The sequence below is a fragment of the Mytilus edulis genome, chromosome 1, assembly GCF_963676685.1.
Source record: "Mytilus edulis chromosome 1, xbMytEdul2.2, whole genome shotgun sequence".
NCBI lineage: Eukaryota > Metazoa > Mollusca > Bivalvia > Mytilida > Mytilidae > Mytilus > Mytilus edulis.
In genome coordinates, this window is record NC_092344.1 from 118,789,273 (window position 1) to 118,808,080 (window position 18,808).

The 18,808-nt window shown below is 30.5% G+C and overlaps 2 protein-coding genes across 2 annotated transcripts in view; one reads left to right on the top strand and one right to left on the bottom strand.

The window, feature by feature from the left end:
* The window catches only part of LOC139503142 (SCL-interrupting locus protein homolog), a 24,365-nt gene extending 22,949 nt beyond the window's left edge, over positions 1-1,416 (bottom strand). Inside the window, exon 1 of the mRNA XM_071292875.1 lies at positions 1,287-1,416. The gene's annotated coding sequence lies outside the window, so the exon portion shown is untranslated. The remainder of the gene's footprint in view (positions 1-1,286) is intronic.
* LOC139503150 (UMP-CMP kinase-like) lies at positions 1,317-14,894 on the top strand. Its single transcript, XM_071292887.1, has 7 exons — positions 1,317-1,420; positions 6,522-6,689; positions 7,548-7,694; positions 8,871-9,011; positions 9,607-9,683; positions 10,584-10,680; positions 12,119-14,894. Exons 2-7 carry the CDS (start codon positions 6,612-6,614, stop codon positions 12,161-12,163), a joined length of 585 nt encoding a protein of 194 aa, XP_071148988.1. The 5' UTR covers positions 1,317-1,420; positions 6,522-6,611; the 3' UTR covers positions 12,164-14,894.
* The last annotated feature ends 3,914 nt before the right edge of the window (positions 14,895-18,808 follow it).

Genomic DNA, 18,808 nt, shown 5'->3' on the forward strand with positions numbered 1-18,808 from the left:
AGAAATAGACCTGTACATAGGAAACTTGTTTCAAACAGAATAGCGCATCATAATTTTACAGTGATGTTATTAACTCAACCTGGAAATTTAGATATTATCTGGATAAACTTATCAATCCTTTAAATAAACTCATTTCTAAAAGATTACCTATTTAACACTGTAATTGAAATTAAATCTTCTTTAAATACTGTTTTTATTGGTATAAATATTGATCTTGTTAGCAGTAAATTAAAACCAAACTAAATATTATCACTATCACATCGCATTAACCGTATGAGAAATGTGGCTTTTAACAACTGAAAGCAGCTTTATTTTATATTAAATATAAGGAATTTATTTGATAAAAAAACATAATCAAATGACACAATTATTTTCAAGCTGTTTAATTATATAACACAAATGATAATTAAATAATTGGATTAACCAATTACCAAGTAATTAATTAATTACAGACATAATCACACAATTCAAGAGATTCAATTAAAGTCTTGTTATTTAGAATTTCAAGTTAATCTATATTTTTTTTTAATAAAAATTTGCGAAAAACTATCATCAAAGATAGGAAAAAGTATAGTTTTAATGGAGAAAGTTTACAGTGGTAAGAGTTGCATTTCTATAACTATTAGTGTATTTACATTGTATCTTTAAATTTATATAAAATCTTGTTGTGCAATGATAATGATTTTGGAATTGTCATATTTGGAGTATACATGTACATGTATGTTCATTGACAGTCCATGATTAGTAAATGGGTAAAAGCAAGTGGTAATTCCAAATACAGCATCTATTTATTTTCCCAAAATAAATGTTTATTTGTCACAACTCTCTGCAAAGTTAAACAAGTTCTTGCCACTATATTTGTTCAAATCTGAATGCAAATAAGTTGACATTTGAATAAAATTATGTGTTGTCAAACACGCTGGTGCATGTTTGACAACATCCGCGAATGTTTGACGTTTGATAATGAAGCTTAATTTATAGTTCTTACAGTTGTCTTCGTGTGTTTCATATAACTATTCATTGATATAATATGTATGTTACTTCAAAATACTGAAACCCATTTGAAAAAGTAACAAAAATCGTTAGAAACACATTTGTTTACAACCGGAAGTCACCTTTTTGTATAACCATCTACTATCAAAATGAATAAATGTTTCTATTAAGTTTTAGGTCATTGAAACTTTATTCAACGCAATGTTAGACTCATCAAAGTTTGCCTAAACGAAATATATCTTCTGATTTGCAAGCAGTACACAATTTTTTCCATTTCACATAATAAATCTCACCTTTCAAGTCCCCGCATTGGCGCTTCCAGTTGAATTTTAGATGCGCATGCCCTCTCAACTTTGTTCTTTTCTTTTGTCATTTCCGGGTAGCTAACTTGTCACGTTGAAAAAAACTTCAAAATCCATTTGACTGAGTAAGAAAATACAGATATAAGTAACACCATTGTGTTTAAATCATATTTTATACTTGTAGTATCTACAGATGTTATTTAGAATGTGGCAAATCTCCACAAAATATATTTTTTAAAGAAATCTTGAAAGGGGGGTGGTTGTTGTTAATCATCAGTTTAATAAAAAGAAACTACACTGTGTCTAAACCACACCGACAGAATTTGATCGGACTCGATGGTATCTAACATCCGGCACAATGACGGAACATCAATAGACAGAAGAAAGATAGGTTTCTCCTTATTTTCTTATTTTTTTAATGATATCGAAGAATATATATACATATACAACTATTTTCTATTGTGAGATGCAATATTTTCTACAACCGTTCTATATTAACGGAGAAATAAGTCAAAATGCATGTCAAAATGACGAATTGAGTGAACCTTGCCTCGAAATTGTTTAATTTCTCTTTAAATTGTTCACATTGTACGGAAAGAAAGGTACGGGAAGATAGATACTGACACAGAGATTGCAAAACTAGTCATTATGAGCATCTCAATACTTGTATTTATGTGTATGGAACGAAAGAAATGGGTCATGTCAAATAAAAATACACCGGTTTCGTCATTGTTGTTTACTACACAACACCCGGTTTCGTCTATATATATCACCCGGTTTTTTTATATTTTTTTAAAACCAACAATTTATGAAAAGCAACGTTAACACGGATCGGAACATTGTCTTTCGAAAGAATTTAAATATATATGTATTATAAAGTAAACTTGGCGTGTTTACATTTATTTACATACATTGTAGGTAATTATAGTACTACACATTTTCCTAATGAAAGTCGTATCCGTTATTTCACTGATCTTCAAACTAATTTTAAATGGAATATAAATACTCAATAGCAAACACTGATATCTAATTATTTTTTTAACATTAACATTATGATATTTTTTTTATATAGGTTTTGAGATACATCGCAGTATGTGACCCCCTTTTTTTTTTTTTTTACAAAGAAAACCTAATTAACGCTTAAAAAACAAAATTTAAAACATCACCTTAAAGTATGCAGAAGTTAAGATTTATATTACTAAGAAGTGTGTAAAGTTTGATGCAATAATGATAAATCATTTTGAGATATGGCGCGACATGTTAAAAAAAAACACACTCCTGTTTTACTTACAAAGTTCTGTAACTCAAAAAAGATTTAATTTGATTTTCACTAAAAGGTTTAAAAATCGTTTGACCATTTCAAGAAATAACTTTGTTAAGTTTCATGAAAACTAGATAAGCTGTTCTCAAGTTACAGTGCGACATGTTTACGCTGGACAGAAAGATAGACGGATAGCTAGACGGACGGACGGACGGACGGACGGACGGACGGACGGACGGACGGACGGACGGACGGACCGAATGACTGATAGATGGAGGAACGGACAGATGGAAGGACGGACGGACAGACGGGTGTATACAATAATACGTCCTGTCAAAATTGGGTCGGGCGTGTAAAAACGCAAAGAAATGAAAAAAAAAATCGTAATTAAAGGTCAATAAGTTTTATTAGGATATCGGCCAAGTCGAGTTATTTGTATATTTGTCTGCCTTATCATTTTCCTATTTAACTTTTATATATATTTGAGAAAAATGTATAGAAATCGATAAAAAGAACTTGATATTCGGCATTTATTATAATAAACATAATCCAACTCACATAATCCGATTTCCCGGGTGTCCATGTTTTCTCATTTATTACAATATTTTAATTCGGTATACACTTTATAAGATAAGTGGCGAATCTAGATGACGTATAGGTTGCACGCCCCGACCCCACCTTCGGTTGCCAAAACTATATTGATTCCTGTATTTAACGATTTTGTAAAGCAAAAAATAATCAAAATATTGTTCGACTCGCTACGCTCGGCGGTATGTAAAAGTTGTTCGAAATACGCCCACTTTGAAATAAACTGAATCCGTCTGTCCGTATATATTGTCAAAAAATATTGACCAACCTCAGTGTACGATCATCATAACACAATGGCGACAGTACAGACTCGGTTTTTTTTAATAATGTTAACAAAATAATTATTATTGAATTTTATCGATGACCTGAGACTATTATACTAATTTGTACATAGCAGTATAGTTACAACTAGTGATAAATAAATTTTATTTTAATGCATGGTAGTTGTAATCCTACATTCATTTTCTATGTCGATTATGCATGCATATACATTTGTCTTATTATCAACGTTTATCCTTAAGAAGATTTATTTTTAACGATGGTAGAAAAGATTACATACATGCAATGATTAGATTACTTATAAAGGTGTCCATTCTTTTGTGCGAGAAAATCACATATCAATTGTGTGTTTCGATTTTTAAGACCGTAAACTTCAATTTCAAGTTTAAACATGTTCAACATATTTTCCCATAACTCATATAGAAAACTCATATTTAGAGAGCTTTAATCTCAATATGCTGTTAAAAAAGTTCGGAATGCAAAGTAAAATTAAAATATTTGTGTTCTATAAGAGTAGGAATTTGCTTATTATTTATTTGAATCTGAGACTCATATAAATAATAAGCCGCTGTCCGGTGAACGAACTTGTTTTCGAACGACCCACAAAACTCCTTTTGAACGCTGAAGTTAAATAATCAATTATAATGTAATGCGATTGTGATTTTTTTTATTTGACCAAACCGGGTTATGCATTTTGAAATCTATGACGAAACCGGGTTGTATACATTGACGAAACCGGCCAGTTCCATTTTGACATGACCCATTTCTTTCGTTCCATACACAGAGTTACAATTATTGAGATGCTCATATTAACTAAATTTGCAATCTCCGTGTCAATATCTATCTTCCCGTACCTTTCTTTCCGTACAATGTGAACAATTTAAAGAGAAATTAAACAATTTCGAGGTAAGGTTCACTCAATTCGTCATTTTGACGTGCATTTTTACTTATTTCTCCATTAATATAGAACGGTTGTAAAAAATATTGCATATCACAATAGAAAATAGTTGTATGTGTATTTATATTCTTCGATATCATAAAAAAAATAAGAAAATAAGGAGAAACCTAGCTTTCTTCTGTCTATTAATGTTCCGTCATTGTGCCGGATGTTAGATACCATCGAGTCCGAACAAATTTTGCCGGTGCGGTTTAGACACAGTGAACTATACATGTATATATATGATAATTCTCAAATTTATATTCATTTTTTTTTTTTTTTTTTTTTTTGTATAAAGATGTATATTAACAAATGTAATTCAACTGGAATTTGAATAAAACAATTTTAAAAATAAAAATTGGGTGCGAACGTGTATACACCTTAATTTGCTCTTTGTCCGCCGTTACTGGACATCACACAGGTTCCCGTTAAATTTGTATGTCATAATACAGAATGTCCTAAGCCACAATGGAAAAGAAATTGTTGTATGACGTCAAAAGTTCAAGCGGAACAGAATCTCGGGTCAGCCAGGAATAGTTTATTTTAATAGTCAATACACCTTATCGCTAATCCTGGCTGACCCGGCCACTTGAACTTTTGACACAAACAACAATCACTTTTCCATTGTGGCGTCAGATATTTTGTTCTATGACGTCAAAATTTTACGGGAACCTGTGTGATTTCTAGTAATGGCGGACAAATAGCGATAAGGTGTATTGTGGACACATCTAAAGACTAAAGTGATAAGGTGTATTGGGCATGAACAGACCTGATACCCTAAGTAAGCTAAGTCAATGTAAGTAGGAATAGGGGTCTGTTCGCTCAAAATCATGTATGCTCCCATTCATGTTCGAGTATGTCATGATTAAGACTAAGACTTGTAAAAGAAAGGCAGAAGATAATCATATTTGGTATTTAGCTGAGTTTTGTCTCCAAATGAAAGGAGATCTGCTCCAAATCACCTTCTGACATCAAGCATCAATCACTCTTTAATGGTGTTAATTATGGCGTCAAATTTTTTAAATTGTGATGTTAAAAGTTTATGGGAACGAACATATATAACAGGACTTGACACTACCTTATTACATTGTATTATAGCTGATTTTATATTTGATGTAAAGTAAATATGAAATAACAGATACAGAAACTGGAATGTGTTAAATAATTTCTTGCTATTACAAATGTATCTTAATAATTTCTAATAATATCAATAAGTATCTTTCAAACTATGTAATGAGCATGACGAGTGATGCCAATGTATTAAACTTTTAATCTGTCACTTCAAATTTGTCATAATCATATACATTTCATCCAAGAAGGGTACAGAATCAGTCTGTGGTGGATTCAGAAACTTTCATAAGTGGGGGCCTACTGACTGCCAATGCAAACATGGTAATAAAAAAATGACTCAAATGGCATTCCCAATAACTGCAAATTTAACTAACCATTGTAAAGCTCTTCACATCAAATAAATCACACTTATATTGGAAATTTTTACGACAGAATATACCTGCTGAAAGATAAACTTGTATTTGATAAATGTTTGTAATAATATGGTTACTTTATCTTGATGGTTTTGCAGTCAGACCTTTCCGAAATCCTTAAATCAATCGAAGTCTTGTAAAGTTTGGGATTTTATATACTGAAAAGCCTATCAGATTCAATGAATCATTTCTCATTAGATATACTGTTCCCAGCATGAACTTGTGTGATTTTATGTAGGTTTAAATTTTTGTGGATTGCTGAAAACTTGCATATTCGTGGATATTTGATTTCGTGGTTTTGTCAATCTCTGTATACAAATATAAAAAAAAAGATGTGGTATGATTGCTAATGAGACAACTATCCACAAAAGACCAAAATGACACAGACATAAACAACTATAGGTCACTGTACGGCCTTCAACAATGAGCAAAGCCCATACCGCATAGTCAGCTATAATAGGCCCGATAAGACAATGTAAAACAATTCAAACGAGAAAACTAACAGCCTTATTTTTTTTTTAAATGATTGAAATGATGTAATTTGTTAAAGATTTGGTTCACCTTTTCCCACGAAAATTGGTATCCAACTAATAATAAATCCACTGTATATGTGAGCATGATGATAAATTTATTGTGGCAGGAGATACAAACTAAGCCATTACATAATTTATTTTTAGATCAAGACACAGAAATTCATCATTCTGGTTTTAAAACAGATCGTGAGAGGGTTTGGACTTAGGACCTTGTTTACCTCTGTTTCACACAGAATGGCGAAGTACAATGTAATGTTTGTCCTAGGAGGTCCTGGTGCAGGAAAGGGTACCCAGTGTGAGAAAATAGTCAAGGTTTGTATTTCTACACAAATTATTTTTGGGGGCCTCAGCGGCTGAGTGGTCTAATTTAGTTCACCTACGTAAATAACAAGCCTGTCAACACTGAAGTTGTGAGTTAGAGCTCTTGGCAGCATCTCAAATCTGATCTTAATTGACATGGATTACCAGTTAACATGTCAAAGGTAAACAGGCTACTTCCACCAATAATGACTGGCCACCATAGCCAAGAGTAATGATTGCAGCTTTTGAGAACATTAATCCATCGATGAAAACAGTGTTATGATGACAGATGTTGACTTTAATATGCAAATCTATTTGTACACACAGAAGATGTGGAATATATAATAACAACAAAATAAAACAGAAAAACTAAAGAGGGAATGAAGTCTGATTTTATGTCTTTAAAAAAATTTAAAAAAAGGAAGCATTGATTCACTGAAAAACCTGAAAATTGTGCATTGCATACTTTAGCCAACAAGTCCAGAAATTTTATGCTGCATGTGTTGTATCTTAGCTGATAAAATTTGTTGGATGCCCCTGCCACTTCTGATCAAATACTGCTGAACCTTTCAAATTTATAATTTATTGTAAATATCGAGTGGATTAGATAATAATGTTGGGCCATTATGTCCATCTATCTACACTAAAATGTGTTTTCATGGGGAATCATGATTTCAATATGGTTTTGTCTTTAGGTGTATACATTAGCACAATTATAACCTCAGTCATTAAGAAAATACTTAAAATGTTATGTTCTCTTTTTTTCTTATTTATTTTACCAAATATTTTATCAAAGTTTAATTACTTGCCTTGAAATCAATCAATGTTTGTATGTTTATGTCAAATACATGTTTTTTTTTTATTTTCCAGGAATATGGCTATGTACATTTATCTGCTGGTGATCTTTTAAGGCAGGAAAGAAATAGACAAGGATCCCAGTTTGGGGAGGAAATACAGTCTCACATAAAAAATGGAACTATAGTACCTGTTGAAATAACATGCTCTCTCTTAAGAAGGGTAGGATATTCAAGTTGATCTTGTTTAAGCAGAATTACTAGTAGATAAATTTGTAATCAATTTTCTATATTGAAAATGAAGAATTTAAACATTGGAACTGGAAGGAAAGGCACATTAACTACAAGTATTTTACTATCTTTCTAATAGTTTTTAGAAACACTTGATTTAATATATAGAATTGATAATAGAAAGGCAATTTTAGCTTTTGCCATCATTTTGCATCCAATTTCTATCAACTACAAAGACTGAAAATTTGTTATTTTTGTCAATGTTGATAAACCAACATGGCCTCCTTGTTTTTCAAAGGGGTCTAAAATTTCTAAAACTGTAGTAATAATAGAAAAACTGACATATATAACAATAGTCAGCACTACAAGTTCAATCTACCATGAAGATTTGGTTAAAATCTGCCCAACTTATTTGGAGTCATTGATTTGAAATGCTTTTTTTTATAACTTTTATAGCATGTCCTTGCCATTTTTTCAAAACTAGTGGAGCTAACTTAAAATTATTAAATGCAAAAATAATCAACATGAAAAGATGTACAGTATCCACTCTGAAAATTGTGGGCACATCTAATTTTTTTTTTGGAGTTATTGACCTTGAAATACTGAAAACTTCAGGAGCTAGGTTTAAAGTTAATTGCAAAAAGGCTTTGCCTGACAAGATGTATCTGCCCTGAAATTAGAATTAAAAATATGTCGCCTTGTTTTGAAGTTATTTCCCCTAAACTATATTTTGCTGTTATCCTGAAAACTATAAGATAGGTTAGTTAATAGGTTAAAGATGAAAATTGCCAAAATAAATAGCAACAAAAAAATAACTATGATATGTGGATACAAAATTCCAAATTATTTAACTGACATTTTTTTTCACAATACAAACACATGTTCTTTTTTTTTTTTGAAAGATAGAATTTTTAAATATAGAAATACTGTCCCTTGATCTATAGAGTTGGTCTTGTTAGCACTCTCACATTTACAATTCTTCCAACATTTTTATGAAACTTATATCATAGGTTAATATCAGGAATGTTTTTGATGAGATTTCATTGCAGATAAATTATTTTAAAAAGAGTTATGCCCCTTGGAAACATTAATTATATGGAAAACTGGATAATTTGGTTAGTATAGAAACAATTAGGATTAATATATTCAAAATTAATATTTCTCTTAGGCAATGGAAACAAGTGAAGGAAAAGACACATTTTTGATTGATGGCTTTCCTAGAAATCAGGACAATTTAGAAGGATGGAAAAAAGCAATGGATGAAATATCAGTAGTGAAAATGGTTTTATTTTTCAACTGCACAGAGGAAGTAAGTCTATATAACAGTTCAATAGGAAATTTATCTGACCTTCACCTCATTGTCATTGATCATGTTAAGTTTATGTCATATACCTGTTCAAATCTTTTATCTTTAAAATTTTTAACATATGAACAATGGTCAGTAAATGAGTTTGAGGCATTTCCATGTATGCAGTCTTGTCTCTTTCAGGTAATGTGAGATTGGATTGATGTCATGATGATTGGCAATATATTATATAATGAAATGTAAGGCTTTGAAATGATAGAATAAGATATTTTTAGCTGTTCACTGTTAAGATACTTATACATCCTTGACTTTGAGTGTTCCTGATGAAGGTTAATCCAGAAATGCGCTTTGATGCATAAAATTTTCACTTTTTCCAAAATACTGATGTGAAAATTCAAATACCTTAAAATTTAACCATTAATTCAACTCAAACAGTGCTTTCACTTATCAAAGATTATCGAAATGATGCAAATGAAAGTCAGTCCTCCAAACTAAAAGATTGTTCACACATACGCATGTTATAATTTATATGATGATATAACTGAAACTATGTCATGTAATGTAATGAGATCAATTTTTCATTCACAAATTGTTTTAGGTATGTATAGAGAGATGTTTAAGCCGAGGACAGACTAGCGGTAGAGTAGATGACAATATGGATAGTTTAAAGAAAAGGTATTGCTTTTGGTTCTTCATATTTATCTTTAAATATGATGTTATAAACTCCATAGTGGTCTGATTCATACAGGTTACACTGCATTACTTTACACTGCAATGATTTTCTACATATTTCAATCAAAATGATATTATATATTACTGCAAGGACACAGATATTCTACATATTTCAATCATAATGATATTATATATTACTGCAAGGACACAGATATTCTACATTGAATAATCACAAATCTATTTAAATATTGCAACATGTTGTTTTGTCTGTCCATCGTTTGGAACTTTGTACATGGATGTCTTAACCTTTGTTTATTTACTTCGTTCATTTGTGAACACATGAATGCATAGGAAACCATAGAGCGCAGAGTTTTACAAACTAAATATTCAAGTCAAATATGAAAATTGTTTAAACAGTCATAATATCAAAAGATCTATTTTGTTTGCATATATGTCTTGAATGGTTTCTAGTCCTAAAAAACCTATAGAAAATTGACCCGCTCATAAAGATAAACCAAATCATGCTGGTGTTTGTTAAACTGTAGTATAAAGATGATATCAACTTTTCCAGTAGAAATCTTTTGTCAAATAGCTTCTTATTGTAACCTACATGTAACCTGGAATATTGTGTCGACCTTGGAGAGACATAAAGTTATGTAAAACAATATACAGAAGTTGTTGGAATATTGCTATATTTCAATTGAAATTTCACAATTGGATATTGAAATCATCTACATTTTTTGTTGTTGTTAAGTTTCTTCAACATCTTTATTTTAAAGATAACTAGCTTTTTTTTCTTTTTCTTTTTAAGAAATGGAACAAACAGTTTTCAATGATTTTTTTAGCATAGACATGGTTCAAAAAATTAAATGCAATGCAAATTATAGTCTTGTTTCTTTTCAGAATACATACATATTCAAACTCCACAATGCCAATTATAGAATATTATAGAAAATTAAATTTATTAAAAGAAATTAGTGCTGAGAAATCTGCAGATGAGGTAAGTGTAACAGTGATTAAGTCATGGTGTAAAGGTTACAGATGAGGTAAGTGTAACAGTGATTAATTCATGATGTAAAGGTTACAGATGAGGTAGGTGTAACAGTGATTAAGTCATGGTGTAAAGGTTACAGATGATGTAAGTGATATATATGTTATTGTTTAGACAAATATAAGCTGAACACTTTTATAGCCTTCTTTAGTGAGTCTATCTATCACATATATATGATTGTAACCCTGAAGAAGGCTATACAATTTAATAACATCATCTTTGTTTATTGCCATCTTATATAAGTTTCTCATATTTGTTTATCCTTTATTGTTTCGCATAGTTTGTTCTTATGCTGTGCTGTAAATACTGGCCCTGGTAAGGGGGAGGGTTACACGCCAACAAACTTGTTTAATCCCGCCACATTCTGTATGTGCCTGTCCCAAGTCAGGAGCCTGTAGTTCATTTCACTGTTTAAGGCTGTACAGTGACCTAAAGTTTTTAATTCTGTGTCATTTTTCTCTTGTGAAGAGTTGGCTATAATACTTCATCTTCGTATTTCATATTGTTGTGCTATTCTTTAAAAGACTTTCATATTTTTTTCTTAATCTACCCACTATCTCCTATTCTAGATGATCCAGTACATATTAAGTTTGCTGTTTGGTCTTTTTAATAGACTTTTATATCTATATTTATTAGTGATTTAGCCATATTATGAAAGCAAATGTTTACATTTGACACCAAGAAACCTAAGATTACAAAATTGATTTTAAAGGGAATCTGTGGTTTCATTTCTGTATGAAACATTCATTTAATTATACCCCACCAATGAAGTTGTGGAGGGTATAATGTTTTTGACCCCTCCGTCAGTCCGTCTGTCCATCAGCCCGTCATTCCTGTTTCTTGTCATCGCAACTCCTCTCAAACCACACAACAGAATTCTATGAAACCTTTTTAGATAATAAGGACATACAATGTAGATGAGCATATCGACAGGAAATTACAATTCCTTTTTTTTTCTAGGAGTTACGCCCCTTTGAACTTATTTGCTTCAATACTTCTGCAACAGTCTGAAACCACACGACAGAATTTCATGAAACTTTGTAGATAATAAGGAAAAACTATGTAGATGTGCATATTGACAGGAAATTACGATTCATTTTTTTTCTTACAGTTATTTTATTTCTCCAGTGACTACGTGGGGACGTGGGGTATGTGAGCACGCTCACTAAGGTTCTATAATGACTAAACTCAAATTAAACCATAAAGAGTTTGTGTGTAATGCTTGAATTGGCAAATATTATTTAAAAAAGTGGTAAAGATTTGTGATAACTTGTATATATATAATACTTGAACAGCTAGTTGACATACGATCTGAAATATTTAATAATATTTTGATTAATAAAATTATCAAGAATATTCTGTAATTTTTCTATTTTTCTAATTTTAGGTGTTTGAAGAAGTAAAGAAAGCTCTATCAACGATCAGTTCTTAACAGTAGTAAAAATTATAGATTTATTTTATCCGTGGGTTTTTATGTGCAACTTTTTATTAATGTGATTGTTAACTGCTATAGTCCACAAACATGCTGTTAGTCCTGTTATAACATGCCTCACTAAATCAATTATCAATTACTGTGAAAGTCCTTTTATTCTTAGGTATCAGTTTTCCTGGTTGAGCAACAGTTACATGTTTGTGAGTGTTGATACAACTATATATACAAACTATCATTTATTTTTGTCACATTTGTTAAAAGTTATGAAGAAATTCCCCTTACAATGGCTTAAATATGCATACTTTCAATAATTCTGAACAGTTTAAAACATTATTTTCTTTGGTTGCCAACCATGATCCAGAAAGTTTGTGACAAGGTTATATTTGGCCTAAAGTTAACCTTGTCCTTCATAGACAATGCTATTCACGGAAAGAAACAAAAATTAGTACTCCACAATATTAAAGTACTTTCACAGTATGAAATGTCTCTCCAAATTAATTATGACATGTCTAATCAAACCAGAAAGTTTGTATTTTAAAGCATCAAAACCAGTAAACTATTGAATTATTAAAAATGCTTGATTTGATAGTTAAATTAATTGCTCTAATACTTTTTGGTGAAATATCGGTTGAAATATATCATTTTACATTAATCAAATGCTTGTTGTGGTTACTTCAAATTTCTTTTTTTGAAAAAAAAACAATTAAATAAGTATTTTTTTTACATAGTGAATATTTATGTCCAATACATTGCATTGAGAAAAATTGATTATTTTATGTATTTTTATGAAATAAAATTATTTCTCTGCAATGTGCAATGATTGATGCTTCATACTTCTGGGAAGGGTTTAGCTTTAATTTTTTTCTTCAAACTTAAAACAAAGCTAAGAAACCAAATATAATGAATTTTTAATATATGTCTAATCTTAATGTCTCATAATTATAAAAGATTTAGAAGTTAATGCAACATTGAAAATATAAATACTTTCTTATAACTACAACTGCAAGAAAACAACATAGCTTAAAATGGTGATCAAATACATTGGTTGTAGAAAAATATTATAATATTACAAATGTGTTTTACTCATTGTGAAGGCTGTATGGTAGACTTCAATTGAAATTCACTTTATTTGAACTCATTTGAAACTAATAATTTGAATTACTCCTCAAGAACAACCCTTACATAGGCGTTCCTTTGTTCATACAATAAAAACATTAGAAAGTGCTATTTTTTTACAACAATGTGTCCATACAACAAGAATGTGTGAAGTAATTAGTCTTCAGGTCGCAGAACAATACCTATATAATATTATACTAGTGTCCGATATAAATTATCCCCCCCAAAAAGTGGTATAATCAATATTTTGACATTAAGTCTTGTTATCTAACACAGGAAAAAATCTGTTAGCATTTTAAAACATATCAAATGTATACTAAAGATGTGATATTGAACAATATGTCAATGCAAATAGGATACTACTCTTTTTTACCACTTTTCCAGCCTTATAAGATTGTATCTGTTTTGTAGCAATGTATTATTTTGATACTTTATAATAAAATTGAGAATGGAAATGGGGAATGTGCCAAAGAGACAACAACCCGACCATAGAAAAAAACAACAGCAGAAGGTCACCAACAGGTCTTCAATGTAGCGAATTTGTATAAACTATTAAGCCATATGTATCATGAAAAAGAAAATAATAGAAAACATTGATAAGGATAAATTTTTGAATTATTTCTGTTATTTTTTTCAACCTTTATGTGTATTTTTTTAATAATCCAATGGTTGTATTCATTTGATACTTATTAATCATTTACTTTTCCTTGTAAATATGACCATTTGCTTTATTTAACTAACAACTGTTCTGTATTCATAGATATCATAAACAAATATGGTTTCATATCTTCATATGCTATAATATGTTGTAAGATTAAAAGTAAGTTCTGATCTCAAAAGGGAAGTTTACAATTTGAAAAGTTGTTTAATTTAAAGTTGCTTTAATTGTAACTTGGTATGTTATTGCCTTAAACTATTGACAGGAATGTTTTAGGAATGTTTGTGTTTCTTTTTCATTGTGTAGAATGCTTTAACAAATATATTAACTGTAGTTTGGTTGCGATTAGTTCCTCACTCTATAATGAATAATAAAATGGTTTTTAATGTGTGTACCGTAGATATAAGTGAAACATCAAAAATTTTAAACATGTTCTAAATTGTATTGTTCCTGGTTTGGTAAAACTGTTAAAATTTATTGTTATTTCCATCTTTTTTATACTTATAGATTGCCATCAATTTTAATGCAAATCAAGTAAAATGTAATAAAAATAACTATTAATTTGCTGGTAAAATAATGTAAGTAAAGCCAGGACATATAATATTAAGTTTTAATTTATTGTATCAAAGTGTATTGGCAATCAGAAATCATAGTTTTATATATGAAGGATTATTACAAAACATACCAGAGGGATAATTTGTAATTAAAATTATTTAGTTATTGTATATACATTTGTATATTGTTCTACAAATTAATTGACATTTATTGTAATTGACGAATAAGATATTTTATGATGAACAGCTCATTTTTTTCGACATTTTGTTTTACCTTTTGAAAGGAAACATTTTATATTTCATTCCTTTTGAGATATTAATAAACACTATCTTTTTATGCAATGGCTTTGTTAGAAAGTATTTAAGGTTAGCCATCTCTTTATTAAACAATGGGGAAATTTTCTTTTTACGTTATTTTATGCTTTATGGATTTAGTATTTGTCATGATTTGAAAATAATATTAATATAAGATGTGGTATGAATGCCAATGAGACAAATAATTAATCTCCTCTAGAGATCAAATGAGTAGAAGTTAACAACTATAGGGCACTGTAAGGTCTTCATTAATGACCAAAACCCATTCCGCAAAGTAAGCTATAAAATGCCTCGAAACAAATGTAGGACAATTCAGAGGAGAAAACAAACAGCCAGATTTATGTACAAACCATTATATGAAAAACAAACATACATAAAGAAACAAACAAAAAGCACTGAATTACAGGCTCCTTACTTGGGACTTACAGAATGAGTATGGATGCAACATGTTTGCTGGATTCAAAACATTCCCCAACTTTGGACAGTGATATAACAGTACAGTGGTCTGTTTGATCAATTCACAATTTGAAACTACTTAATTACACAAGGACACGAACTAGAAATGGATTGAAATAAAACTTTCATATTATGAAGAACAGGTGCACTAAGTTTCAAATCAATGCAACCACAATTTCCATGACCTCATTTTCATTGTATAGCAACTTATTGATATAAATTATTTTTGTCAAGTGTAAAAATACTCAATTATTAAGAGTACAAAATGTATTTGGTAAATAGGATCCCTTCTAGGTCTAGGTCATTCAGAGTTATCTTGACCTGGACCTCAATTAACAGGTAGATTTTTATGGTAAAAGTCGGATACTCAAGGATATAGGTGTAGATGCATCTATCTGGCAGATTTCATCCTGTGGTAGAATTTTATTGATTCATTAGTCAATGTTGAGTTTTAAAGGTTTTTGTGTCGGTTAAATAGGATACTCTTAGCAAAAGTTCAACTATATTGTTGTATGGAATCATTTATAGGAGTGTAGGTCTGTCTGGTAGGGTTCATCTGACCTTGATCTCTTTTTTCATGGTTCATAAGTTAATGATATCTTTTTTGTGTGTTTGTCAGATAATTATCATATTGACTTAAATTTGTAGGTTATCCCCTGCTTAACAAATTTGCCATGAACATTTTATCTGTATCTATCATAGTATCACAGATATGATTGGCTTTTTGTAATTTGTATTAAAATGGGAGGGGGTCAGAGGGGTCCTGATCCCGAAATCTCGGGCTTAAAAACAATGAAATCCTGAGGTCCCGAAATTTAAAGAAATTTAAATCCTGAAATTCGACATAAGAATTCCCAAATCCTGAAATCTCGAGCTTAAGGTAGCACTCCACACTTAGAAAATAAAATTAAAAATGAGCCACAAAATGTTTTATCATCTATTCCTGGATTTCTAATACATTAACCTAACTGTTTGTGTTGTACATGTGCATATGTATGTAATTAGTATCTTCCAATGATTTGATTTTCAAAAGTTAAAAGAGTGAAAATTAATTCCTTTTATGTGTATCCATGGCAACATTCTGCATTTATTTACCATAAAATATTGTAAAAAAGGGGGGTGGACATGTCACATATCCCCCCAAAATTTGGATCAAACTAGAATTTCAATGCCTTTGAGTGATACCTTTTTAGAAACTGTTTACATAAATCTTCCTAATGATCAAATTAAAATTTGGTGTCTTTTGCCTCATTTTTTCGTAAAATCCAATCACAAAGTTAGTGCGATAAAAAGTTGGAAAAAAAAATTACAATAATTGCCGGACCAATGTATGGTAGGGACATGCAAATACGGACTGTCATACAGAAAACAGCCTATATTACATACATTACATAATCTTGGTGTTCATTTAAACCCAATACAAAGGCTATTTTAATACTCGGCTATCCAAAAATGAATTTTATTGCACACTAGCTCTCATATTTGAAAAATCCACAGGGGCCAAAATGCGAAACTACACACCTAACTGTGGAGTGCTAACTAAAAAGACCTGATCCCAATGTCCTGAAAAAGGTTCTGCCTCCTCTAAAATGGCAATATTCAAACGTATTAACTATGCAAAAGATTCAAAGTTTATGAACCGACTGAATGTGCAGGATCAAATAACCACCATGGAAAGAAAAATGCCAATGCTTCATACCAACTAAAACTTATTACTAAATATGAAAAGGGGAAACTTCAGTGTTTTCCTAAAGTTAGAGAGTGAGTGAACAGTCAGAACCGTTGAAGCATCTCCATGACAACAAGACTTGCATATATATGCTTATATTAATTTATTAAACAACTGCATGCCAACTATCATCGACTTTATACTAGTGGTTTCCTTATCTAATAACAAACTTAATCTCTTGTGGAGAGTCATACAACATCTTCTTTTTAAATTGAACATGTAAATTGTGCATCAAGAATGAGTAAGAGGAACCAAATAACCTCTTGAAATGAAATGTGTCAATTTTAATACACCTTTATACCTAGTATCATTGACCTACTTCTAATTGTTACCTGTAAAACTGAACCAATTATGAACTAATACATGTGAATTAAGCTAAAGTTTCAAAGTCAATAGACCACAACTATGAGGTAATGAAAATGAGATGTTCCAATGCTAATTAGACTGCATAACATTATCATGGACCTACATGGATTCCCAATAAACTGACCTATCACAACTATTATATTGCTGACAGATGTCTAAGTCTAGCTTTTTTTTGCTTTAAGGGAGACAAGGACAATAACTTCACTCCTAAAATGGACCAATTAACAATTTTGGTCAATATATGGTAATTAACTGCTTAAATGCTTAAATTTTTGCTATTTAAAAATTCTCTTTATCTTTAATAGTTTTTAAGATAATAACCGAAAACATGGATATTTGGTAAAATTCATCATTTCAGGGGCAATATAATGCCAATAACTCCATTCAGTCTGAGAATGTCATATCAGATAAATTTTTACATTTACTTTTTACTCTGTCAGTTTTGCTTTAACTGCTTCAGTTTTTGAGACACAAGCCAGATCCTGCTTTAACCCCCTCCCCCATCTCGTTTTGCTATATGTTTTATCTTTCACTTAATCTATCAAATACTTTTTCTTTTAGTTTACATGTTCAGCAGCATAAGTATTCCAGATAAACTTTTTAAAAATTCCTCCCTCTGAAAACAAAATTGCTTTGACCATAATTGAAGGAAAAGTAGATCAACCTGAAATAAATATATTTAGTAGTTGCTTATACCTAAATCATTTTGTCTCTGTTGGAGGGCTATCTCATTTGCAATCATGCCACATCTTCTAATTTTTTAATCTAATCTTTTCATCAACATGAAGCATTTTTCATCTAAAACCAATGAATTTTTAAAATATTCTGGGACAAATATGGTACTTATCTATAATTAAAACAACTGTCATACTGGTTGAACAGCAGGAACCATCAAACACATATTACATCCATATAAGATATAATATGATATTATCAAAGGCATTGTACTGTGACCATTGAAAGTTATTATTAGTAATGGCAGCCATGATGATAGACAATTGAGTGGAGTTATAAAATGTGTAAGTTTTATGATGCACACCTATGGATAATATTTGTCAACTCGTGTTTCAATTGATCCAGTGGTGTAAGATCAGATGTCTATTAAGCTTGGCAGTTACAAATTGATGCCAACAAACTCTCACAGGAGAGCCTATTCTCTTCAACATTTATCCAAGAAAATTAAGCTTAAGGTATATATGGTGTCTTCCTCCATCTTGGATTTGGAAATACCAGAAAACAAGGTCTAGATCTTTAATAGAATGTGCAAATTTTTAGAGTAGTAGGTAAGTCATGCGTAAGAACTTCCACTTCGATATAGAAAATGACATGTTTTATCATATTTATGGTTGTATTTTACAAAAAACAGAAATCTTTTGTTTGATCAATTTTTTTCCAACTTTGCCACATAAGGGGAGGCAACTCAAATGCAAGGGCAGATAATTCAGATTTAG

Coding starts and splice junctions, on each gene's coding strand:
- LOC139503150 (XM_071292887.1), top strand. CDS start 6,612: ATGGCGAAGTACAATGTAATGTTTGTCCTAGGAGGTCCTGGTGCAGGA. Junction 9,684..10,583: donor ATGGATAGTTTAAAGAAAAG/GTATTGCTTTTG, acceptor GTTTCTTTTCAG/AATACATACATATTCAAACT. Junction 10,681..12,118: donor CTGAGAAATCTGCAGATGAG/GTAAGTGTAACA, acceptor TTCTAATTTTAG/GTGTTTGAAGAAGTAAAGAA.